Here is a 27664-nt window from a genome sequence, read left to right as displayed (position 1 = left end):
TTTCAAAGTCCAAGTCTGAGAGCAGAATGAATGATTACCTGATGAGAGAATGACAATGGTCTTGGTAATTTCAAGGCGTTTCCGAGTTAAAAGTATGAACTTTTTTTGTTATTAAATAGTTTAAGGCTCTTAGCAGATTTTTTCAAATTTATTTTGACAGCTGTGTTTACTAAATTTTGTTCTCTATCTATACCTACGTTTTTATGACACATTTCTTGATTACAGAAATTTTAAAAATTGGTGAGTAGGAGGACAAGACATTCATTGACTAGGACAAATTAGAAGTTATAGTAGATGAAGAATGAAATGAGGACAAAGAAGTAAATGAGAGAAAGAAGAGAGAGAGAAAGAAAATTGATGGGCCTGTCATTTACTTGGTTTTGCAAATCATTTATGACAATATTATGTGATGGTTTTGGTAGTCAAGGGGAGAAAAAACGAAGCTGGGAGGCTGAATCCTTACAGACAGTACCTCACTTTGGATTGCTACATTGTCAGTGGTTGTCACTGGGAGTCCCTATGATGGCCACTGGGTGAGCTAAGAACTAGGAATTCAAATCTTTCTGTTACTGATGTGGAAGAACGTTAGTATGGGATGTTACTAACCTGAACTAAGCATAATGCCTCCCATCAAACCAGAAATAAACTCACTCCATAAGGGAAATTTGAGGGAGTATAAATATTGTTAGTAATTCCATATTGAGTATGTATAGATACTAGACTGTTACAAAATTAACTCATTCAATCTTTAAAACAGTGTTTTTGGTAGTTACTGTTTTTGCTTGTAGAGATAAAGGGACAAATTCAGAGCTCAAGGAAGTTTTTCAGCTTTAACTTGAGAAGTTAAGGTTTGAGCCCTTGTCTGCCTGAATCCAAAGCTCTTTCCACTCTGCTGCTTTGCTTCCATTTAGAGGAGAATCCTCAGAATTCCATTATTTTTTGTTAGTTATAAATCTTTAGACTTTTTCAAATACTGGGGCTTCTCTGAGAGTATATACTTGAAATAGTTGTCGTGGATTAAGTTTTTTTTTTTTTTTTTTTTGGTGTGGAGATTATGTAAATTCACCAGTTTGTAAAATCTCAATCCTCTGTTCCCTCTTTCCCCCCCTTTCTCAGACACTCAGAAATTCACTTAACAAGATTGCTGCCAGAATAAAATAGGCACATGGTTCAGGGGAACAGCCCCCAATGACCAGGTTTTACATTTTTAACTGTTGGTGGTAATGTCCAATTACTAAGCCCAGCAATGTAGATAAATGTGAGACCTGGGCCCTTTTTCTATACCCCTGCTGTATTTGTTCTTGAGAGATTATAATGAAAACCTAAATTAACAACCTGTGTCTTCAGTTTACATGTTTTATAACTAAGAAAGTACATTCTTTCTAAAATATTTCCATAGGGACTAACAACTGATGCCATTCTACAGTTTATTGTTCGAGCACTTGAGCTTAAGTATCTTAAGGCAACCTTCTGTAATAAAACTCTTTAAGGACTGCAGGGTACTGAAACTTTGATGTGTACTAGTCAGGAAATGCCTCGGAATAGGTATAGCAATTATACCAGAATTAACTTCTCATATCGTCCCCTATTATTCTCCTCCAAAGCAATATAAAACAATTCTTAAAAATCTTTCCTCACTTTGTTAATTATAAATGTTTAACCACTGTGTTGTACACCTGAAAGTAATGTAATGTTGAATATCGAATGTGATTGAAAAATATAAAAAAGAAAAAACAGAGAAAAAACCTCAAAAGAATCTTTATCCAGGTTTATGATTTGGATTATGAGAACAATAGGATGTCTTTTTAAAATTTTCCCTTCTGGTCATTGTATTTTATAAACTCTTTATGGAACTTAACATGGATGTTCATGTTCAAAATAGCTTTTGCGATAGGCACTATAAAAATTCAGAACTAGGCTGAGGCTTTCTGCTTTATTCACACATTTATGTTATAATTATTTCATAATACCTCCCTCTCCCATTTTTATGAGCTATATTCCAAAAAGTAATCTGATTGTTGACACCTGGCCCTTTTACTATTTCCCTGTTTTATTTTCTCTTGAGAGGTCCTCACACAAGTATTGAAAGCTTGAAAGAAACAAAACTATGTACCAGCAATGTTGGCTTTATCTGAAGTCTTGTACTTCACTTGCACATTTAATATGTGTAATGGTTTTTTAAATGAAATCATTCTAGGTACAGTGATTGTACAACCTGAGCCAGTGCTGAATGAAGACAAAGATGATTTTAAAGGGCCTGAATTTAGAAGCAGAAGTAAAATGAAAACTGAAAATCTCAAAAAACGCGGAGGTAAATACAAGTGAAAATGAAAACATGAGTTTAAATTGCTGTTTATGACCATATTGGAAAATCTGATGTGCTTACTAAAAATACCTCCACTTTTCTGCCCATTGTTTATTAAAAGCACTGCTTAAAAATAATTTTCTCTCTGAGCTGTGAAGCAGAAAAGGTTAACACCATTTATCAAAACACCTTTGCCTTCAGTGGCTATTAAATTATTTCAAGAGGCTTAGCATTTCCTTCTTGCACATGTTAGTTCTGTATTGCCTATATGCCAGAATACTATGTGTTCCCTCACCCCGAAAGAATTTTAGATTTGGACAAAATCTTGCCTGTGGCCTTCAGGTAACTACACATATTTAAAACATTGTTTCACAGAGTGATGGACATCTGCATTTGTGTTACCTGGGGTGCTGTTTAAAATTTCAAGTCCCTTGACTCCATTCCAAACAAATTAGAATTTCTGGGGATGATGTCAAAGACATGCCCCAGTTTCTTCTTATGTACATTAAAGCTGGAGATCTAGTGATCTAAGAATAGCAATGCAGAGCTGAGTAGGAAAGAAAAGGGAGCTAGAGCTAGTAATCTTCCCTCCATCTGTCTGAGCTGTCTCTCCCTTTGTCTGTCTACTCTCACTTACGTACACTATTATATTGACTTATCACGTGTAGAAAGTTAGTGTAAGGAAGATTCATTTAGAAATTTATGGCAGTGGAGCATGTATCCCACTTGTTAGTGAGCTTTAAGTAGTGCCTATATGTATTTTTTGGAATATTAACAGAGTCAGGACCCATGACTGTAAAAGGAATGAATCAATAAAAGGTAGAACATGACACTAAATTTCTGAGTAGAAGTGTCATGGAAGTGTTTCTGTTTAATATTTATCATGTTCATTGTGAAATTGTAGCTTAGTTATTATACTGGTCAAATTTTCTGTATATTTTTATTTGAGTGCTGTATGATTATCTTTTAAAAAATCCTCACTTGAGAATATATTGATTTTAGAGAGGGAAGGAGGGACACACACACACACACACACACACACACACACACACACTGATGTCAGAGAGAAACAATGATTGGTTGCCTCCTATACATGCCCGAACGGGCGATTGAACCTGCAACCTAGGTATGTGCCCTGGCCAGGAATGAAGACTTTCAACCTTTTGCTATATGTAATGATGCTCCAACCAACTGAAGCAACCGAGCCACCCGGCCAGGGCTATATAATTACCTTGATGGAGCCAGTGAAATATATCTGTATTTACAAAATACATATTAACAGCTTTCAGGTTAAATAATGTATTAGTCGTTTGAGAAAACCAAGGCAGTGTTGTTTAGTCTTTTGTCTCCAATGGGGTTTTCTACCCCTTTCAAACATAAAGGAGATTTATTGACAGTCTAGTTCATACATACTAGGGTAGTTGCTATTGCAGCAACAAAGGCCACTAAAGCTAAGTACTGTTCTTAAATCAAGGGAATCAGCAAGTAAAAGGTGATAAGTAATGATGGTAGCAAGAGCTTCTTTTTTTGTGTGAGTGTGGGTCTTCTAGAGAAGACAGATAATTGTACTGTATTGTGTTAAAATTAGTATCTAAATGGTGTCTTCTGGGGAGGGACTCTGGAGTATGCAGTGTTTGAAATGTCGATACGGGCTGAAAGGAGAATACAAAATGAACCAAAGTTGTTGGGGCGGGTGTTCCTAGTGCCACTGTGCTATGCTGCTGGTATTTGCTCTGAGCTGATAAGTTTCTGGAACATTTTATTGAGTGTTCTGTGTAACAATGTTTATATTGTTCTTAAAGAAATACCTATACCTAACTTATGTTTATACCCATATAGTCACTTAAATCTTTCATGTGATTTTTTTGTCTTAATGATTTGCTGTATCTTTAAGCTATCAGAAAACACATAGGAAATTTAACTGTGTACTTATATACACTTGTATGAATAAACTAGTGATCTGAGATACTGAATTGCTAGTTAATATTCAGACTTCTAAGGAAAGTTACTTCTAAAATTGAAGCCAAGTTTAGGAAACTGAAGAAGGTAAACTTCATATATAAAGTATTCTTATTAATTTGAAGCAAATTAAACACAAATATATCACTATATTGACCATTTTAGGAGCCATTCTTTTGACATCCTTTTTCCAGTTTAGCTGTTAGAAAACATATTTTACACCGGATTTTTCCATATGGCAGAATAATTTTGTTTTCTCTTTAAAACTATTACAATATACTGAGCTCAAAAATATAAATGCCTCTTTTATTTACATACTGTATTATAATCACTAAGACATTTTATAATTAGAAATCAAAATTTAAAGCACACAGTAGAAACGAGTGCATAAAGCAAAGGAACATTTTAGTGTTTTACAATATGTGCTTCAGATTTCAAATAAAATACTGGTTCAATCCTAGTCTCATCAGTTTCCCTCCTCTATTGTTCCTCCGGTAATGCTGATCATGAGGTTCGTGTACGTCTGTGTGTCATTTCCATGCACGTTTTTATATTTTTCTGTACATACCTTTATTCATAAAACATTTACTTTTTATTTAAACATATACAAAATAGTTTCCTGTATGTATCTTTTTGCAGTATTTTTCATACCACATTGTTTTTGAAACATATCCATATTGGAAAATGTACATAGAGTTATTTGAGTTTTCACCGCTTTGTAGAATTCCGTTGTATGAGTAAACCACCATCCATTTTCCAAATGTGAAGTTATTTTCAGTTTTTTTTTGTTTTCAAATTTTTCTAATTTCCTAATTAGTGCTGCAGTGACTGTCCTCTATATGATTCCTTGTGCACATGTGGGAGAAAGTCTTCAAGGTGTCATCTAGTTTTAATTCTTGAGTGATGTAAGTGCAAAGCACATAGAAGATGCTTAGTAAATATTATCTAGCTTGGAAAGAACTTGCAAAGTCTAGCTTTTATTTATCTTGTTAGTTCATCTGAATGCGATCATTATTTTAAATGAAAAAGCACACTCACTGTATATTTGTGTGTTAAAACAAATACAGAACATATGAATACTTAAGATCAAGCACGAATGCAGGACAATATGATTTAAAATACAATAGTAGCAACTTATAGTAAGTCTTCAAATTCTCTGTAGTTTTGGAAAGTATGATGGTGCCCTTATACTTTGGATAAATATTTTTAACCTCTCAAATAAAAATATTTGTGATAATGTTTGAGTCCATAGTGCTTTGGACTTTAAAAGTGAGAAAACAAAATAGGAAATTAAAAGGTGAAAAATTTGTATGTTGCTTTGCCCTTTAATTAGGAATTAGAGACAGTTTCTAGTTTTTCAGTTGTCTCCCTTTTATTTGTGAACGCAGGCATTTTGAATCATAGTCTTTTGAATCATAATCCGCCTTCTTATTTGGATCAAGGTTTTGGTTTCACATCACAGTCAGCCATAAAATTTGAGGAAATGTTTATGGAATTTTTATTTAGTGCTTTAGGGGTGGGGATAAGTATCTCTGTTTTTAAAAAGATTCATCAGATGATCCTAATTAATGCTCAGCTCAGATTGTGAAGTATCCCTAAGCAGAACTAGGGGTAAGAGTGAGATAGGCAGGAGAGATTTCCTCTTATTCTTTGTTGCTTAGTTTATCTTCAGTCTGCTTTTCTGCGGACAATGCCAAATGCTGCTGTGCCTTCCTCCCCTCCCTCAACCATTCTGATGTTTTTTTTTGCCAAGATTAGAAGTACCTACAGGTTTTATTTGGAAATAGTGCCTGTATGGAGTAGACAGTGGAGTAGACATAGACAGATGGCAGCTTAATGGGGATTGTGTATAGTATTCCAGTAAATGTTAGGAACAGATTGGTAATATAATGTTATTAGGTTTTCACATACATACTGTATTGAAAGGATCTGTACAGGCAATTTCATTTTGAGAGTAAAAACTTTATAGCATACCTAACTTAAGTATAGGTTTGAGAAAGAATTTGTTTCATATATGTCTCTTGCTTCTCGATAATTTAGGATGTGATACTGAATTTATTTGCACATTAATAGCAAAATGAAAAAGCTCTTGACCCCTATTTTTAGAATTTTTATGGAGTCTCTTCATGTTATATCAACTTATTGTGAGAAATAGGGTTTGCATTTGTAAAGGGAAACAAGTTAGGGTTTTCAGCTCTGGGATTTTCCAAGGTTGTTGTGTTTTTATTAAGTTCATAAAATTATTAACCTTTTTACTTGTGTCCAAATGTCATTTTTCCAAGGATTATGAGGTATTTAATTTCCATTGTGAAAGGTGCATAATTATGACTAATATAAATATCTTTCTATGTGTGTGCATATGTGTTAATAACGGTCACTCCTTTCTCCTAGAAGATGGGCTTCACGGGATTGTGAGCTGCACAGCTTGTGGACAACAGGTCAATCATTTTCAGAAAGATTCCATTTATAGACACCCTTCACTACAAGTACTTATTTGTAAGGTATGTAATGATCTGCTGATAATTCATTCCACAAGTAATTGAACGCTGATAATGTATCATACTTGGTGCGCAGTGTTAGAACTTTGGTGTATAGTGATGAAGATGGAAGTGGTCTCGGCCCTTGGAGGGCTATTACTGAAGTGGGGAAGACAGAGATAAGCCTGATTAGTGCCATGATAGGGGACATATTGTGTACTATGGGTACACACCAGAATCTTCTGTGATTTAGAGTTGGCTAGGGGGCTTTATAATGAAGACGATATCAAATAGTGTCTGGTCGTGGCTGGGTGGCTCAGATGGTTGGGGTGTCGTCCTGGAAACTGGAAGGTTGCAGGTTCCATTCCTGGTCAGGGCTCGTGCCTAGGTCCCAGGCTTGGTCCCAGGTTGGGGCATGTGCGAGAGGCAACTGACGGATGTTTCTCTCTCACATTGATGTTTCTCTCCCTCCCTTCCCCTCTTGAAAATCAGTAAGCATATCCTTGGATGAGGATAAAAAAGGGAAAAAAAGGTACCTGGCCTGGCTGGGCAGTTCAGTTGGTTAGAGCATCCTACTGATACACCAAGGTAGCATTTTTTATCCTCGATTCAGGGCACATGTAAGAAGCATCCAGCCCTGGCTCAGTGTTGCTCAGTGGATTGAGTGCCAGCCTGTGAACCAAAGGGTCGAAAGTTTGATTCCCAGTGTAGGATACATACCTGGGTTGCGGGCCAGTTACCTAGTGGGGGGCGTGCGAGAGGCAACCGCACATTCATATTTCTCTCTCGTTCTCCCTCCCTTCCTCTCTCTCTAAAGATAAATAAATGAAATCTTAAAAAAAGGTTTTTTGCAATATCTGTTCTAGTTCTGTAAAACCCGTCATTGGTATTTTCATAGCAATTGTGTTGAATCTATAGATTGCTTTGGGTGCTATGGACATTTTAATGATGTTATTCCTGTCCATGATCATGGAATATGCTTCCACTTACTTGTATCTTTTTCAGTTACTTTCTTTAGCATCTTATAATTTTTCAAGTACATATCTTTTACATCCTTGGTTAAATTTATCCCTGTGTAACCGTTTTTTGTTTTTGATGTGATTGTAAATGGGATTGTTTTCTTGGTTTCCCTTTCTGATAGTTCATTATTGGTGTATGAAAATATTACCAATTTCTGACTATTTTGTATCCTGCTACTTTGCTGAATTCATTTGTCAGTTCTAGTATTTTCTTTGGTGGAGACTTTAGGGTTTTGGGTCCAACAGAAGTAATGCCTGCTTGTGTGTGGTTGGTGGGATAATAATATCAGTGTAATAATTTATAGTTTTAGTTTGAACATTTCACCTAAAATGTCACATGATGTGCTTGACTGTGATACTGTTATCTTACAGAATTTCATGCTTATAATTTTGTAATAAAAAGGAGCATTATTTGTGCCAGACCCTGTATATAGTATCATGTCTTCTACCAATAATGATGGTTTTACTTCCTCCTTTCCGATTTCGATGTCTTGTATTTCTTCCTCTTGTCTGATCACTGTGGCTAGGACTTCCAGTACCATGTTGAATAAGAGTGGTGGAATCAAACATCCCTATTTTGGTCCTGATCTTAAGGGAAATGCTTTTAGTTTCTACCCTTTGAGAATGATGTTGGCTACGGGTTTGTCATATATTTGCCCTTTATTACATTGAGGTGTGTTCACTGCATTCCCACTTTGCTCAGAGTTTTTATCATGAAAGCATTTTATGAAGTGCTTTTTCTCCATCTGTTGATGTGATCGGGTGATTTTTATCCTTCAGTTTGTTTATGTGGTGTTTTACATTTATTGATTCATGGGCATTGTACCACTCTTACATCTCTGGAATAAATCCCACTTGGTCATGGTGTACAATCTTTTTAATGTATTGCTCTATCCACTTTGCTAATACTTGGTTGAGGATTTTTGCATCTGTGTTTTCAAGGATATTGGTTTCTATATGACCTTCCCTCTCCTGTACCCTAATTACCCAAATCTAAACTGTCTGTGAAGCAGGGTTTTGACATAATTTGGAGGTAGTATAATTTAAAATGTTTAGTGTGTGTTAACAGTTTATGTATAATTTTTATTAGTAATATTTTGGAGTGTATTTTAAATATTTATCATATCAGAGTTATAGTTTCTACAACTCATATTACCGGTAAGATTATTCCTGTGTTAGTTTGTTTTGCAATAAAATGTCTCCTTGAAATGCAGGGTCTGACTACAGTTTCCTCAGAATTCTAGTTCTAGATCGTTTCTTTTATGCATTTTTGATAGCTATAGACCTACTTAAATGTACTAATTTTTTCTCCTTCAGCAATTGTGTCCCTCCTTCCTTTGCATTCAGTATAACATGTACCCTATGTTGGGTACATGTTGTTGCCTCAAGTTTTAAATTTTGACAGGTAAATTTCATATTGCTGCAATTTGTAATGTACATTCCAAGTCTCTTTTATATATGTGATTGATTATTCTCCCAAGGCACAGTCTGTTGAGCCTAGTCCATTTTGGCAGTAGTTTTCATGAATGGATATGGAACCTTCCCTTTATCCAGTCCCAGTTGAAGAAATTAAGTGTCAGTCAGACTTGGGTTTGAATACTGTCTTTGTCTCTTACTAGTGGTATGACTTTAGCAGATTTATCCACATATTAATGAACCTTAGCTTTTACTCTCAAATGGGGTGTAATACCTTTGACCTTCCATGGTAGGTATTTTGAGACTTAAAGATAATATATGTTAATGTAGGATCATTTTGCTAAGCTGTGCACATAGTAGTTGTTAATATATGATGACTATTAAATTTATTATGTAGCAACAATATGTGATATATTTTTCCTGATTGATTTTATTTTTATTCTTTTAATTAACTTTATTGGGGTTACATTGGTTAATAAAATTATATAGGTTTCAAGTGTGGAATTCTGTGTACATCATCTGTATATTGCATTGTATGCCCACCACCCAAAATCAAATCTTCCTTACCATGTATTTGACCACCTTTATTATTTACTGTCTCCACTTACCTTTTCTCTTGTAACCACCATATATACATTCTCTGTGTTTGTGAGTTTTTGTTTGTTTTCTTGTTTGTTCATTTGTTGCTTTCAATTTTATATCCCGCATAAGTGAAATCATATGGTTCTTGACTTTTCATCTGACTTAATTCACTTAGCATGATAGTCTCAAGATGCATCCATGTTGTCACAAATGTCAGTATTTCATCTTATGGCTGAGTAGTATTCCATTGTACATATGTACCACATCTTTATCCAGTTTGTTAAAACTACAACTGAAAACTGCAGATCAAAGCTACAGTGAGATACCATCTCACATCTGTTAGAATGGCTATTCTCAATAAGATAATTAATCACAAGTGTTGGAGAGGTTGTGGAGAAAAAGGAACCCGCATTCTCTGCTGGTGGGAATGTAAAGTGGTACAGCCACTATGGAAACAGTATGGAGGTTCCTTAAAAAAATTAAGAAGAGAGTTACCATATGACCCAGGAATCCCTCTTCTGGGCATGTACCTGGAAAATTTGAAAACATTAATTCGCAAAGGTACGTGTACCCCTGTGTTCACTGCAACATTATTCACAGTGACTAAGACATGGAAACAACCAAACTGTCTCTCAACATCTAATACATTTTTATGTAGAGCTTTAGTAGCTAGTCATGTGAGATCAGAAATTTGCTTTACCAAAGTCTTTTATAATTTTTTACATATAGAATAGTGGCCTCAATGAAATCTATTTCAAGGAATTAGTTTCTTGAGCTATCCCTATATCTGGAGAGTAGTAGTATTGAGTAGTTCATAGTAAGTGTTTTACTTCACTTGTCTAAAATACACACACACAACCATACACACATATTCCCTTCACTTATTAATGACTTAAAAGATAGAGTTTTTATTCTTTATGGATGTTGCCAATTTCAAATAAAATTTTCTCTTCCCCTTTTCTTTTAATAGAATTGCTTTAAATATTACATGAGTGATGATATTAGCCGTGACTCAGATGGAATGGATGAACAATGTAGGTAGGTACTATGTCACGATCAACTGAAACTCAGTGTTGTTTACTGTTTTGGAAGGGGGAATTCTTATATAATCTGTTATTAGATCTATTTTTTGTTGTATTATCATTGATGTTTTTCACGGTAGCTTGTTCTTTTCCATAAAGCCTTAGGTTTATATCTGTTTTCAGTTTTTAATAAAGAATAAGCAGATGACCTAAATTGCCTTACTATTAAAATTGTTTGCAGGGAAATTTAAATAGTTTTAATAATGAAAAGATTTAAAATGAGTTTCATTTGGGAATAATATTTTAATTTTTAAATCATTTCAGATGGTGTGCAGAAGGTGGAAACTTGATTTGTTGTGATTTTTGCCATAATGCCTTCTGTAAGAAATGCATTCTGCGCAACCTTGGCCGAAAGGAGCTGTCTACCATAATGGATGAAAACAACCAATGGTATTGCTACATTTGTCACCCGGAGCCTTTGTTGGACTTGGTTACTGCATGTAACAGCGTATTTGAAAATTTAGAACAGTTATTGCAACAAAATAAGAAGAAGATAAAAGTTGACAATGAAAAGAATAATAAAGTATATGACCATACACCCAGATTTTCTCCAAAGAAAAATAGTTCAAATTGTAATGGAGAAGAGAAGAAATTAGAAGATTCTTATTCTGGTTCCATAACCTACTCTTATTCAGCACTAATTGTGCCCAAAGAGATGATTAAGAAGACAAAAAAACTGATTGAGACCACAGCCAACATGAACTCTAGTTACGTTAAATTTTTGAAGCAGGCAACAGATAATTCAGATACTGATGCTGCTACAAAGTTACGTCAGCTTAAGGCTTTTAAATCTGTGTTGGCTGATATCAGGAAAGCTCATCTTGCATTGGAGGAAGATTTGAATTCAGAGATTCGAGGTTTCGATGCTGTAAATAAAGAGAAAAATACCAAAGAACATAAAGTCATCGATGCTAAGTCTGAAACTAAAGTACGAAGAGGAGAAAAATTCTGTGCTTTGGAAAGGAAGGATGTTTCAAAATCAGAAGTTAAGCTGTCAAGAAAGCAGGCCGATGGCGACCACATGGATCAAAGTATCCCAGCAGAGGAACAACGAGCAAGGAAAAGTGCCAGCGGTGAACATGACAAATCTGACAAAAAGGAAGAACCTCAGTATGAACCTGCTAACACTTCTGAAGACTTAGACATGGATATTGTGTCTGTTCCATCCTCAGTCCCAGAAGATATTTTTGAGAATCTTGAGACTGCTATGGAAGTTCAGAGTTCAGCTGATCATCAGGGAGGCGGCAACAGTTTCACTGAGCAAGAAGTGGAGAGTTCATCTTTAAAATTAAATGCCACTTCAAAAGACAACAAAGGAGGTATTAAATCAAAAACTACAGCTAAAGTAACAAAAGAATTATATGTTAAACTTACCCCTGTCTCCCTTTCTAATTCCCCAATTAAAGGTGCTGATTCCCAGGAAGTTCTGCAAGATAAAGATGGCTGTAAAAGTTCTGGTCTGAGCCCCAAGCCAGAGAACTGTGAACTTGGACAGGAAAAAAATGATAGTGCGCTTTTGCTTGAATGTGAAGTTTTATTACCTTCAGAAGAAGCTGATCTTCGAAGATCCCCGCGTGTAAAGACTACACCCTTGAGGCGCCAGACAGAAACCAATCCTGCAACATCTAATTCAGATGAAGAAAGTAATGAAACACTTAAGGACAAACAAAAACTCTCAAGTCCAATGAGAAAAAAGGATAAGCAGAATTCCTCTGACAGTGTTATAGATAGTCCTAAGACCAATAAATTGCCGAAATCTAAGCAGCCAGAGATTGTGGATCAAAATTCAGATTCTGACGATGTGATAGCAGTCCTCAAACAGGTATCCAGAATGAATCACATTTCTTCTTCAGATACTGACATTAATGAAACTCATATAAACCATGAGAAGACGTTGTATGATTTAAAGACTCAAACAGGGAAGGATGAAAAAGGAAAAAGAAAACGGAAAAGTTCTACTTCTGGCTCAGATTTTGATATTAGAAAAGGTAAATCAGCTAAGAGGTGTATACTTGCTAAGAAGAAACGAGAAAACCAGTCTGAGTCTTCCAATTATGATTCAGATTTAGAAAAAGAGATAAAGAGCATGAGTAAAATTGGGGCTGCTAGAACATCCAAAAAAAGAGTTCCAAATAAGAAAGATTATGATTCTTCCGAAGATGAAAAACACAGCAGAAAAAGAATGGATATTCTAGGGCAGGGAGGTTTGAAGGCTGCACAGAGAGGAGGAGTATCTGGTGAGGCTGAAAAGAAACCAGACGGAGACAGTTTTCCTTCACCAGATGGCACAGCTGATAATGACAAGACCGGTTTGGAGTTGAGAGAGAGACTCTCTAAGAAGCAGCAGCCAGGTGCTTTGTCTGATGCTACTGATAAGCCTTCTTCTGGGAAAGAGGAGAGCTGTAGTTCTCCAGAAGACAGTAAGGTTGCCGACATAAAAGCAAAAAGTAAGCATCTGAAAACCAAAGCCTGTAAGAAAGTGCAGGGTAGCTTACCTGACACTGCTGAAAAGTTCTCAAAGAAAGAACACAGCGATGAGTCCTCTGAAGATGATAAAAAGCAGAGCAAAAGGGGAACCGAAGACAAGGAGAAGAAAACCACACAAACAAAGAAAAAAGTGCTTAAGAGGGAACAACTCTATGAATCATCATCTGATGGCAATGAGAAATTACCCGACGGAGAAGGCTGTCATTTTCCTGAAGGCATCAAACAAAATAAGAATGGCACAACCAATGGGGAGAAGAGAAGTAAGAAAATAAAAGACAAAACTTCTAAAAAGAAGGAGGAGTTATCTGATAGTGTTGAGAAGTTACAAGGGAAGCGAGACGGTTGTGCTTCTGCAGAAGAAAAAAAGAGTAAGAATGTCGCCCCAGGGAGAGAGAAGAAAAGATGCTGCATGCCTGAACGGAGTTCAAGGAAGAGACAGGATTTTTCCTCATCTGACACTGAGAAATATCCCATAAAAGAAGATGGTTGTCCTTCTTCTGATAAGAAACTGAAAAGAATAGAATTGAGGGAAAGACGGAATTTAAATGCGAAGAGAAATACCAAGGAAGTACAAAATGGTTCATCATCTTCAGATGCTGAGGAAAGTTCTGAAGATAATAAAAAGCTGAAGAAGCCAAGAACTCCAGCGAAGAAGAAGGCAGGCAATGTCAAGGAGAAAATGAGAAACTCCCTCAGAACAAGCACCAAAAGGAAGCAAGCTGAAATTACTTCCTCATCTTCTGATATAGGAGATGATCAGAATTCTGTAGGCGAGGGCAGCAGTGATGAGCAGAAAATTAAACCTGTGACCGAAAATTTAGTGCTTTCTTCACATACTGGATTTTGTCAATCTTCAGGTATGCAAAAAAAGTAAATTAAAAAATGTGTGATTTCTACTTATCCTTTCTTGAATAACTACATTATTTATTTCTTCCCTGAAGCCAGTCAAATGCAGGGTTACCGTTTGGGAAGAGACCATTTAAAAATTCTTTACAGATTTACTAGAAACCTTTCTCCATTTATTTTCATATCACCACTGGAAATTATTCGAAACATTGGTAATATTATGTATTAGGTATACCAAATTTGTTAAATAACACAATTTTTAAATTAAAGTTTCAGGATTTTTTTTTGAAGTAATGAATAGCAGTACTTTATGAAGGAAAATCAGACTGGTGCCGGTAGTTCAGCAGGTATCTATTAATATGATGAAGATAAGTGCTTCGTACTAGTGAAGTGTGGTGTGTGAAAGTTTTAACTGTTTTATCATGTATATGTCTTTTTTTGTTGGCCAGAGTAACTTTGTGTCCTATTCAATCCCCTGAAAAAATTAATTTCATTGAAACTCCTTACAGATCTTACCAAGTTTTTTCTAATGACATTAACAGATATTTCTGTCTTTAGTATTAAAGACAAAATAAAGGAAGAAAGAAATTCAGCCCTGCCTGGCATAGCTCAGTGGATTCGGTGCCAGCCTGAGAACCAAAGAGTCCCAGGTTCAGTTCCCAGTCAGGGCACATGTCTGGTTGCAGGCCAGGTCCCCTGTTGGGGTGCACAAGAGGCAACCACACATTGATGTCTCTCTTCCTTTCTTTCCCCCTCCCTTCCCCTCTCTCTAAAAAGAAGTAAATAAAATATTTAAAAGAAAGAAAGAAAGAAATTCAAAGAGTAGATAGATTACCTCCAACCCTGATGAGGTAAGAGCACTAGGACAGTTAGGGTTTGGGTCCACTGGTCAGCGGTAGTTCACCACCCACCTCAATACTTATAAAAATAAAATCAATTGTTATCACAGTTCTTTTTTCAAATCAGTTGTATAGTAAATGTAATCTTGTCACACATTGCTCTATTTTTTTTTAAGTCAGTAAAACCTGTCAGTTAACTAGGGAAACTTGGAATTTTTAACATTTTTATAAAGTAGATTTTTACTTATAAAGGACAGTGTTCCCAGCACAACCTGAATGCTTAAAATTTTTCTTTGATTTTTTTAATGCTAGGATTTTTCATTTTTTTGCCTTTGAATTTTAGTGGAATTAACTTGAATCTTGTGTTATAATAAAATTTTAAATTCTTTAATGGAGTGCTTATCTAATGAGTTGATTTGAAAACCAAGTGTGATATGCACGGTGTATTCAGTTTAATACTCTGTTACATCACATGCCTAGATGGAGCTCGGCCTGTGTCGTTACTATAGGTCCACACTTTTTGAAATTCTTTACCCTAATGCATTTCAGAATTTTCAACTCTTTGGTTTTCAGAGAGATAATATAGAGTAATTACCATATATTATATAATGCCTCCAATAGGGCCCAAGGCAACATATTATCAAACACACTAGTACTTCTGCAATAAAACATAAAGAGACTATTCACAGTTAGAATAAACAGTTCAGACTTAGTTGTTTCCCCCCCCTAAAGATTTTATTTATTTTTATTTTTTAGGGAGGGAAGGGAGGGGGAGAGAGAGAGAGAGAGAGAGAGAGAGAGAGAGAGAGATATCAATGTGCGGTTGCTGGGGGCCGTGGCCTGCAACCCAGGCATGTGCCCTGACTGGGAATCGAACCTGCGACACTTTGGTTCCCAGCCCGCGCTCAGTCCACTGAGCTACGCCAGCCAGGGGTAGTTTTGTTGCCAGATGAGAACTTTGGCATCACCTTACATACCTTTTTAAGTTTTGAGAGCTTTTTGGATCCTAGAATTGTGTGTAAGATTGTGGACTTGACATTCAAAATACAATCTTGTAATGCAGCATTATATACAGCAGCCCAAATGCCCATCAGTAGATGAGTGGATAAAAATAAATCTGTAGTTCATTTACACAATGGAATACTACTCAGCCATAATAAAGAAGGAACTCCTACCTTTTGCAACAGAATGGATGGGACTGGAGATTATTATACTAAGTGAAATATGCCAGTCAGAGAAAGACAAATACCATATGATTTCACTTGTGGAATCTAATGAATAAAATCAATGAACAAAATAGAAACAGATTCATAAGTACTAAAAACAGACCAATAACTGTTAGATGGAAGGGGTCTTGGATATTTGGGTATAAAAGGTAAAGGGATTAAGGAAAAAACACAGACAATAGCATGGCGATTACCACTGGGAAAGGGGGTGGGCTGAGGTACAAGAGGGTAAAGGGGGATAAATGGTGATGGAAGGAGATGGATGACTTGGGGTGGTGAGCACAGTACGGTATGCAGATGATGTGTTATAGAACTGTATACCTGAAACCTATGTGATTTTATTAACGTATGTCACCCCAATAAATCCAATAAAAATTTAAAAAAACAATCTTAGTTACTTTGATATCAAATCAGTGTTTTTGTTATCAGGTTAGTTGAGAAAACTCTTATTAAGGATTATGAGAATAATAAATTGTAATTAGTTACATGGAGTATTCTCTTTAGGAAATTGTAGGCTATTGAGCTAATCTTAAACTTTGGAAAACTGATTACCATGATTAAGCAGCTTCCCTAGTGAAATCAACATGTTTGATTTCAAATACTAATTTTAATTTCCCCTAGTCTAATTTGATATAACACATGTTTGGAACTGTTAATACCTAGTGTAGTATGTAACAGTGTGTTCATCAGATCTTAAGAAGAGATGGCAGCATATGGCAAATAATCAGAGGGTGCATTTCCCAGTACTTTCTTAACCCAGCACTAGTCTAGATCACGGTGCTTTATTTGGACTTATGTTACTTCATTCCAAAGGACCAGTGTGCTCATGGGGAGGTGAATCCTTTCTCGTGTATGTATTTAAAGGAGCCTTGAGAATTCAGCAAGTCAGCAGATGCCAGTGTCTCACCTACTGTTTGGTAGAACAAACCATGTTCGGATTTTTCTTACCCTGGATAATTCTTGGGACTCATTATGTTAGATGTAAAAAAGAGGATAAATTTGCTAGGGAGTTAACACATCTCAAAATTGGACTGTGTCAGTAGAAATACATAGGCAGAAAAGAATATGAAGGGCATTGAAAAGGTAAGAATTATGTAAAAAGTACTGTTTTTCAAGATAAGTTTTGGTGTTAGCCAATGATACAAATGACATTCCTTAAGAATTTGCAACCCTGGCTGGCATAGCTCAGTGGATTGAGTGCAGGCTGCAAACCAAAGTGTTGCAGGTTCGATTCCCAGTCAGGTCACACACCTGGGTTGCAGGCCACGGCCCCCAGCAACCGCACATTGATGTTTCTCTCTCTCTCTTTCTTCCTCCCTTCCCTCTCTAAAAATAAATAAATAAAGTAAAATAAAATAAAAATAAAATAAAGAAATATTAAAAAAAAAAGAATTTGCTTGCATTGTTCTGGCTGGTGTGGCTAAGTGAATTGAGTGCCAGCCTGCCAACCAAAATGGTCACTGGTTCCATTTCCATTCAGGGCACATGCCTGGGTTGCTGGCCAAGTCCCCAGTAGTACTGGGGGTATGCGAGAGGCAACCAACCACACACTGACGTTTCTTTCCCCCTCTTTCTCCCTTCCCCTCTCTCTAAATATAAATAAATGTAATTTTTAAAAGAATTTGAATGTATATATAAGCAAGCTAAATTCATTCCCCTAATATGTCCAACTTAATTTAGGTGACAATCTTTATGAGCTTTTAAAAAGCCTTCCCTGCTCTCATAAATTTAGAGGATTCCAATTTATTCAGCAATAATTGGGTGTCCTATTACATGGTAGAATATTTTCTGAGACATTGGGGCTTGTAGAAGGAGTAGAATTATTCATTTGTAAACTGAACTGTAGTTTATACAATTTAATTTGCTGTAAATTGGTGTTATTCATTACTGTTTTCAGTTGTGAAGGCAAGAATCTGTATACAGATACTCCATATATTTCATACTGAGTACATGAATATCATGTGTTTTCTCCAAACATATTTGTACTGCCTTTTTGAAACTCAGATTCTTTTCATAGAAATAAAGATTCATTATTAAAAGAAAAAGGAATTGTGTTTGCGAATGGCAATAAGCAACCAAGATTAAGAACACAATCGTAAGGCCCTGGCCAGGTAGCTCAGTCTGTTAGAGCATCATCCCCAGTATGCCAAAATTGTGGGTTCAATTTCTGGTCAGGGTACATGTAAGAATTTAACCAATAAAGGTATAAACAAGTGGACCAACAAATTAGTATGTCTGTCCTCAAATCGATAAGTTAAAAATGAACACGGTTCTAGGAGATGGCAGTCTAATAAGTAAGATAGACATAGATAAATCTTTTTTTAAAGAATGCCAGGAGAGAGAGATAAAAGTAAAATGGGGCTTTGTGATAAATAGCAAGTGAGCCACTTAATGTAACTATTGGAGAAAGACTTAAAATAACAGCATGTGTACACAATTTTGAAGGATGGGTCAAATTTTAAAAGATACAGTAAAGAATCAGTAATGCTAGTGGCAATAATATTTGAAGATTGGTCTGTTTGAATGAAGTATTATGAGTTTGCTAGGTCACTGTGAGATTTATTTTTGCCTCTATGTATTTAGTGTATTTCTATTCTGAACATGTAGCTTCTGTATTTATGGGCTTTTCTGTCCAACATTTTCTTCAAATATGAAAAACTTCAATATGCAGAAAAGTGTCTTTCATTAACATTGTAGCATATTTGCATATGTAGAGTACTGTTTTTAAGATATCTATATATCCTTTAACCATCAATGCAACTAAAATTTTTTGCCTTTTTAACTCTTTTGAAATAATTATAAATTCACAGGATTTAGCTATAAAAAAATGCACAAAGTGATCTTGGATACCCTACATTCAGTTTCCCCTAATGGTAACATCTTAGGTAACTATAGTACACTGTCAAAACCAGGAAATGGAAGATTTATTCAGATTCACCAGTTTCACATGCACTTATTTGTGTGTGTGTGTGTGTGTGTGTGTGCGCGCGCATGCATAAGTATAGTTCTGTGAAATCGTACCATTTGTAGCTTAGTAAATCACCACAACCAAGGTATTGAACTATTCCATGACCACAAGTTTCCCTGGTGCTACATCTGACGTACAGTTTCCTTGCTTGCCTCCATTCTTAACACGTAGCAAGTGTTACTGTGATTTTTATCTGTGTTTTGTTATTTTGAAATGGAATCATGAAGTATGTTACCATTGGAGATTGGCTTTTTTTTTCCCATTTAGTGTAATGCTCTTGAAATTTTGGATGCCTTTCAAAGTAAATAATCAACATCAGCATAGTTCTCCCTACTTAAGCATGTTTACTATAAAGAGTTCAATATTTAAGTTTGTTTTTGAGGCAAAGTTTACATATAATGAAATGCCAGATCTTATTGTCTTTAGAGTGTTAATCAAAGGATAGAAAAAGTAGCTTTTTATAAGAAAATAAGTTTTACTGTAGTTGAATGTGTCTGTGTGATTCTACTCATTAATACCATGCAAATCAAGTATATTTTGAAATTACTTAGTACCACCAAAATATCGGTAGCAGTTTTGCTGTTCTTGAACGATACAGGAAAGATTATGTTAGCTTTAAACTTAAAGGTCACTACAAAGCTTATTTCATCAGGAAACTTACGCCAAAGTGATGGCAAATGACAAAGACTTGTGACCTGAAGGATGAGCTTTAGAATTCTTGTGCTCTGGGAAGGAACTTTGAAATATAAGACCTAACTTCCTTTATCATTTTACTACTGGCACTTCTTAAATTCCCCATGTGCTTTTCTTATAAACTTATTTTTAATCATGTTTTGGATCCCAGAGTACACTTTAGAACCTGCTATTTGTTGTTAAAGTTTTAGGCTTTCAGTTTTATTTTACATAGTTTAACTTGCATAGTTAATTTAGAACTAATTTTAAGTATACTTTTTCCCTTCAAGGAGATGAAGCCTTATCTAAATCAGTGCCTGTCACAGTGGATGATGATGACGATGACAATGATCCTGAGAATAGGTATGGTTCCATCTGTAAGGACTTTAAAAAGGTTATAACACACCCTAGGCGTGGGCGTAAACAGCAACAGAAGCGCAAGCTGGCTGTCAAAACCGGGAGTGACTGCTTTAGAAAGACTCGCTCACAGTCTTCCTGCAAGTTTGAAAGAAAGGCCAGAAAATGGGCTAAAACTCAGAAACCTTAAGAGAAAGTAAATATATTAACACACCTAGCATAGGGTGTGTTATAAATACAGTACTGTCAATTTTATGTTTTCATGTAAACTGCTAATTTTTGAGAATATTTTAATTTTGAAAGATTAATTTCTTGATGAAAGTAAATCATATGTTGGTAACAACAGACATCTTTTTCCTTGATATTTGGTTATTGTTTTTAATTGTCATTCAGTGTGGTGGTCCCATTTATTAAAACTGTTCAAAGTGAAAAAAAAGGAGATTGCTCAGATATTTAAGATTAAGAAATTACTATTAGAATCAATTTACAGAGTGTCCAGTCTGCTAAGATTTTGAACTATTTTTTTAAATAAAATAGAAATAGACAGTATGATACTGTTCACTTTAGTAAGACTTAACCAATACTTGCAGGTGTAAACAGTGTAGCCTGTACAGATATATTTAAGTAAGGGATGGCTGGGAGAAGAAAAGCATGCAAGGCAATAGAGAATAAACAATATTAAAGAATATAACCATAATTTTTAAGATGTCATTTCAAACCTTTCCCTGTGCTGTAGTGTTCCCCACACTCATAATCTTCAACCCAGTGTGGTGTGGTGGGTGGAATTTTGGAGCAATGGATATAGGGATACCTGACTTCTCGTCGTAACTTTTCTAATAAATGTCTCTGTAATCTTGGGCAAGTGACTTACCTACTCTGCCAACATTTTTTGATCCTTAAAATGAAAGTGGTGGATGAAGTTTTCCCTGATTAATTCTAGCTCCAAAAATCTGTGATAGACTTGATGAGTTCTACTGAAGAGCACCAATTAACCATTCAGTTATTCCTAATAGTTAGCTTTAATATTAAGAAAATATGAAATATACTTGTAGTTTTTGTGTCACAATTTTGTAAGGAATTAACTTTGAGCTAGTAAATGCCGTGAAGAAAGCTGTTAGGATTGCTCTGTTTTTTATCTTGCTAATGCCGATAGGTTTTCCCGTTACATAGATTAGCATTCTCTTAAATAATAGGAGAACATTTTTATTAAGGTGAATAACAATTTTATTTTGCACTTTGAGTAGAGCTTAGTCATGGATACAAAAACAGATGCTGCTTAACTACTTATTTTTTGATTAAAAATATATATTCAGTTATTTTATGGGATAGGGGTACAGTCCAGAATGGAGTGGTAAAGACATACATTTTATTCATAAGGATTTTATACTGTATGATCACAGAGAGATTATGAAAGCATTTCAAAATTAATTCTCTTTTAAAATATTTTAATTCCTCATCATTTATTTATGTTATTTGTTTCCCTGTAACATGTGAGCCCTCAAATGTTATTGAAAGGCTAATATAATGGTTAAAACATGCTATATTCTAATTTAACTGTGAATGATGAACTTTAATTTCATATTTAGCCACCAAATGAGGTGTCATTAAGCTATGATAATTTTATATTTGTGTTAGAGCTTATCAAAATTAAACATCATTCCCATCTTTTAACTTACTTTGTTATATCTCTCTGTAACTGGAAAGTATTTTATTGGAAGGTATCCATAATTCTATCTTGTGTTTATGATGAAAAAATACAACCCTCTTGAGTACTTTTCAGAAGAATTTAATTTTATCTTGAGCATGTTTTTCTTTACATTCAGATTAATATGCTTTTATAATATATACCTGCAGTTTTCAATTGGTGCGCCACAATAATTTTTGAAACATGCAAGATCTGACTATTCAGTTGGGGCACTGACCTCTTTTCCCTTAGATAGTCAAATTAAAAGATGACAACAACCACTACAATAGCCATCTATTGTGAATGAGTCAAAATTACACCTTTTTTTGTCAGGTCAGCCAAAAATATATATTTTTAGTGTGCTGCAGAATTTTAGTAATTGTTTTATGTGTGCCATGAGATGAACAAGGTTAAAAATCTCTCTCTCTCACACACACACAAAGTTAGTAACTTGTCTCATATCCAGTATACCAAAGAGGTATCTATGACCCATGGGTTGTCTAATGATGGGGATACAAATACCTTCTTGAACTATTTTAGTATAGGCGACATATTTGACCATTTTGAATATGCACTAAGCAGCTTTTAGAAATTTGCAGATCATGATTAAATTTTAGAATTATTTTTACCAATCTTAAATTTTTGCATAAGAATGTATTATGGTAGCTAACATGTACTTGTGTGTAACTTTGTTCACAGTTGTGTAATTGCATCTAAATTGTGTGTAAATTTCATATGATTTGCTTTAGCAGTATTGTAATACATTTTCAGTGTTGATGTTATGGAGTGGTAAATAGTGTATTAATGCAAATGCTTAATTGGGCGCAATAAATTTCTGTAAAACTTTTTTCTTGTTCAGTCATTTGATTTTAATTATAATGCATCTTTTCATGGGACTTGAAAGAAAGAATTGAGATATTTAGGCTGTCTTGTAGCCAAAGACATTTTGATATTTCTGAAATTGAGGAAGTAAATACTTTACAATTCCCAAAACATTTATTATATTTAACATATACCTTTATATGATCTATATACTTATATATTTCAGTGAAAGTTTTAAAACAGATTTCACTGTTATTATTTTTACTATTTTAAATCTATGATACCTTCTGAGACCATTAAAAAAGACTTAGCCATGTCCTGATATTTTAGTAGGTGTGAATAAATAAGTTGCTATTATTTTACCATACTATTATGTAGCATCATTCATATTTAATACTAAATGTATGCTATTATGAGATAGAGTGGTCTATCTTATAAATTTCTGTACAATTTATTTAACAAACAATAGCAAAATATTACAGATTGCTTGACAGTTTAACTTTCATTACTTTTTTGGTTGAGTTTAAAAAAATATAAATAGTAGACTGACTGTATGTTTTGAATTTTCCATAACTGAGTACTCACTTCATATTTTACAGCTTAGCCTTTGTGTACTTTTTGGAAGGGAGAATAATTAATACCAAACAGTTTGTCATGCTGTTTAAATTATACACATAATTTTACAGTTACTTGAATGTGCTATTATTTTAATGTTGCCTTTTGATTACCTGTTAATTGTGTTTTAAATTGGTTCTTTCATTCAAAACACATTAATTCACAGAGGTTTTTTTTGTTTGTTTTTTTTAAGATTTTATTTATTTATTTTTAGGGAGGGAAGGGAGGGAGAGAGAGAGAGAGAGAGAGAGAGAGAGAGAGAGAGAGAGAGAGAGAGAGAGAGAAGCATCAATGTGCAGTTGCTGGGGGTTATGGCCTGCAACCCAGGAATGTACCCTGGCTGGGAATTGAACCTGGGACACTTTGGTTCCCAGCCCACGCTCAATCCACTGAGCTACGCCAGCCAGGGCTTTTTTTTTTTTTTTTTTTTCCCACTATGATTTCAGTTACAGTTAGGCGGGCATTGAAATGCATTATGATTTCTTATTGTTTTAAATATAAGTAGGAATATTTTGAGCTAAATTTCTAATAATGTTCTATATTTTAATTCTGTCACTGTCAGTGAGCCTTAGTGACAAGATGATACTGTGTTCAAGCTTAACAGTGTTAGTGTTGAGGATCATTGAACCAAGCTTTGTCCTTAGAGGTTGCATACTTAAAACAATCACTTACCAGTCCATTCCTTCTGAAAAAGTAATTGTTTTTGTAATATTCTTTATTTGTATTTTTACAGGGGTACAAAAAATATTTAAAATTGAGCTTTTAAGAGGAAAAACACATTGCTAGATTTTTTTCTAAATAAACATTCTCGCTTTCTTTTAATGTCAATTTTGGTTAAAAGCTGAGATTTTTATATGGCTACTCCTCCCTGCCACACATGCACATATATTTACTGTATAGTTGAAAGATGCTTAATTGGGTCTAGTGATACTCCATAGTTTTTCTTACAGTTTCTCTTTCAGTGGGGCTAGATGATTTTTTAAGTAGAAGTAAAATTTAGTGTGGAGATTGCTTAAAGAAATTGCCCTTTGTTAATAGAAGTTTTACTTATTTATAGTGGGACTACTTTCCTTTTCAAATTGGAAAATATGCTAATGTTTGTTTTTTCCCTATTAGCTTGGTGTATGTATTCTGATGATGAAGACTCTGTACTTTTAATCTAGCATATTTTGGGAACTGATTAATGATTCTTGGATGTTGTTCATATAATGAAAATATTTAATGACTGTACCTGATTTCAACAATGATTAATGGCACAAGTGTCTCTCAAGTCCCTTCAACATATGACTTACACTTGATTTCCATTTTAAACTGTCCTTGTCCACGTGTTCATCTCCTGTACCTGTCTTTATCTATTTTCTGTACTAATTTGTTAAATGTGGAATAATTTTTTTCTGTTAAAGTCATTTTTTTATGGTTGTCCTATTTGGTTAGCAAAATTGCTTTGGTTTTTTATGTGTTTAAAAGACAGAGGTAGCCCTGGCTGGTGTAGCTCAGTGGATTGAGTGTGGCCCTGCCAAGCAAAGGGTTATCTCATCAGTTCGATTCCCAGTCAGAGCACATGCCTGGGTTGTGGGCCAGGTCCCCAGTAGGGGGCGTGTGAGAGGCAACCGTTCATTGATGTTTCTCTTTCTTTTTTTCTCCTTCCCTTCCTATCTGTCTAAAAATAAATAAATAAAATCTTTTTTAAAAAGACAAAGGTAGCATTTTATTTTATTTTATTCTTTTAATTTATTTTTTTAACTTTATTGTTACTCAAATACAGTTGTCTCCATTTTCCTCCTACTACTTCCCCCCACCCCACAAAGGTAGCATTTTAAATGAAGTAATTTGTTTTTATATTTAAGTAAGGGTTTTAAATGGGTTTTAATTTTAAGGTGATTCTTTCTCAGTTTAGTCTGTCTTTATAGCACAGGTAAGTATTTTAAGTCATTTAAGTACAGGGTCTGGCAGAAGTAAGGCCTGCTTGAGTGTGGTTGGTAGGGAGATAATGTGGGTGTAATGATTTACAGTTTTCATTTGAACATTTCACTCAAAATGTCATATGGCATGCTTGAGTGTGATATTGTTATGTTACAGAATTATATGCTTATTTTGTAATAAAAGATTTTATAATAAAAAGGGGCATTATTTTTGCCAGACCCTGTATAACAGGTGTGTAGCCAGTAGATATGATCGATTTGTAGATGTCTAAACTGTTTGCAGTTGCCACCAGCTTTCTTTATGCTACATTTCTCCACAAGGAAGGGAATATGGTTAGTAGTGGTGATTTCTCTGCTTAATATTTAAACATTATAACCAGCCTTCCTTTCATGTCTCTTCTTTGGTGATACTCAGATTTTCAGAAAATGAAATACCCCCAACCAAGAGTTTGGAATTTCAACTGTTAGCGAAAATACTTCATTTTTCTCAATTCATACATGCCTCCCTGTCTTTAACTTTGAAATTTAAAAATAAAATTGACACAAGTAAATCTTTTTACTTTTTTAAGTATAAAAATTAAACTGGTTTGAGGAGGTTAAGAATAGTATAGGAAATGGAGAAACCAAAGGACCCATATGTACAACCCATGGACATGAACTAAGCGAGGGATGCTGGAGGGAGGGAGGGTGTGGGGCAGAGGGGGATAGAGGCGAAAAAATTGGGGAAACTAATAGCATACTCAATAAAATATATGTAAAAATTAAACTCGTTCTTTAATATGATCAAATTTCCTAAATATATGTCAATGTTAGTAAATTATTTCTTGTTAAAATTTCATCTAAAACAGGCTCAGGTTTTTTCATAAAATCAAGGAATACACATTTTGTAATTTAATATAAATTGGTAATAAAATGAATGTTTTTAATATCATATAGTTTTTATGTTTGCATTTGTATGCAGTTTTAAAAAAGTCCTTTGATATTAATTGTCCTGGTATCCTCACTAAAAAGTCAACAGTGCTGTTTTTCCTCAACGGCAAACATTTCAGGACATGTGAATACTAAAGTTTCAAATTGTTCTTTAGCCCTTGAATTATTTAGTGACTTCATTATTATCTCACAGATTCCACCATGTCGAGTTACAGATTATTATGCCTTAGTCATATTTTTAAAAAGATTTTATTTATGTATTTATAGAGAGAGGCAGGGAGAGAAACATCAATATGTACTTGCCTTTCACGCATCCCCACACTGGGCACCTGGCCTGCAACCCAGGCAGGTGCCCTGACTGGGAATCAAACTGGTGACCCTTTGGTGGTCAGGCCATCATCACTCAATCCACTGAGCCGCACCAGCCAGGACCATATTTTTTATAGGAATGCTCATATAACAACATACTCCTTTTGAAATAAAAAGTTAAAAAAAAACTCTGACCTATGTGTTTCAGTTGGTTGGCCGTTGTTCCACAAAGTGAAAGGGTTACAGGCTTGATTCCTCGTCAGGGCACATGCCTGGGGTGTGGTCCTGGTCCTGGTCAGGGTGCGTGCCAGAGGCAACCTATTGATGTTTCTCTCCTTTTCTATTTCCCTTCCCACGTTCGTAAATATAAATGAATAAAGTTTTTTTGTAAGATTTTCTTTATTTATTTTTAGAGAGGGAAGGGAGGGAGGGAGAGAGAGAGAGAGAGAGAGAGAGAGAGAGAGAGGGAGAAAGAGAAAGAGAGAGAGAGAGAGAGAGAGAAAGAAAGAAACATCAATGTGCGGTTGCTGGGGGCCATGGCCTGCAACCCTGGCATGTGCCCTGACTGGGAATCAAACCTGCGACACTTTGGTTCGCAGCCCACGCTCAATCCAGTGAGCTATGCCAGCCAGGGCAATAAATAAAGTTTTTTTTAGAAAGTTAAAAAACAGTAATACAGATTTTGACGATGAGGAATTCCATAGTAATAGTGAGAAATTTTTATTTTTATTTCTGATAACATTTGTTAAACAAAGCCTAAAGCTCTACTAGGTGAATTTGTGTTCACCACCACCCTGTCCTCACAAAAAAAATATCCAACATCATTTGGCTGTAGTCATTTAACTTGTTTTTTGTATCAACCTTTTAAATATGTTATGTTCTAGCACTACATAGATAGCTGTTTTGTAACTTTAAAGGGCATGTATTTAAACTTATATTCAGAATTCTCTCTTAACTAATTGTGTTATATTGTGCACAAAATGTAAAAACACAATTTAAAAATTTTTTCTAAAGTATGTTTGGATTGATTCACAGTATATTGGCCTTCTAAAAATGTGTTTTTACTTAGCAGTTTCTTTAAACCTGTTTTCAGAACCTCTTAAAAGGTAAAACAGTAGATTGTAGGATATGTGTTATAAATGTCCTA

At 34.9% G+C, this 27664-nt stretch overlaps 1 protein-coding gene across 8 annotated transcripts in view; it reads left to right on the top strand.

The window, feature by feature from the left end:
• The window catches only part of ATRX (ATRX chromatin remodeler), a 183293-nt gene that overhangs the window by 57229 nt on the left and 98400 nt on the right, over positions 1–27664 (top strand). For 2 of the 8 annotated variants that reach the window (XM_028523353.2, XM_036017013.1), the window contains exons 6-10: positions 2198–2311; positions 6656–6765; positions 10729–10796; positions 11105–14184; positions 20169–20241. In XM_028523353.2, coding sequence (XP_028379154.1) covers positions 2198–2311; positions 6656–6765; positions 10729–10796; positions 11105–14184; positions 20169–20241 — 3445 coding nt within the window. The remainder of the gene's footprint in view (positions 1–2197; positions 2312–6655; positions 6766–10728; positions 10797–11104; positions 14185–20168; positions 20242–27664) is intronic. The other 6 variants (XM_036017014.1, XM_036017018.1, XM_036017017.1 and 3 more) reach the window with 6 other exon arrangements.

This window comes from Phyllostomus discolor, chromosome X (assembly GCF_004126475.2).
Source record: "Phyllostomus discolor isolate MPI-MPIP mPhyDis1 chromosome X, mPhyDis1.pri.v3, whole genome shotgun sequence".
NCBI classification, from domain to species: domain Eukaryota; kingdom Metazoa; phylum Chordata; class Mammalia; order Chiroptera; family Phyllostomidae; genus Phyllostomus; species Phyllostomus discolor.
Note: the sequence above shows the minus strand (reverse complement) of the source record. Positions and strands in the feature narration are given on the sequence as shown.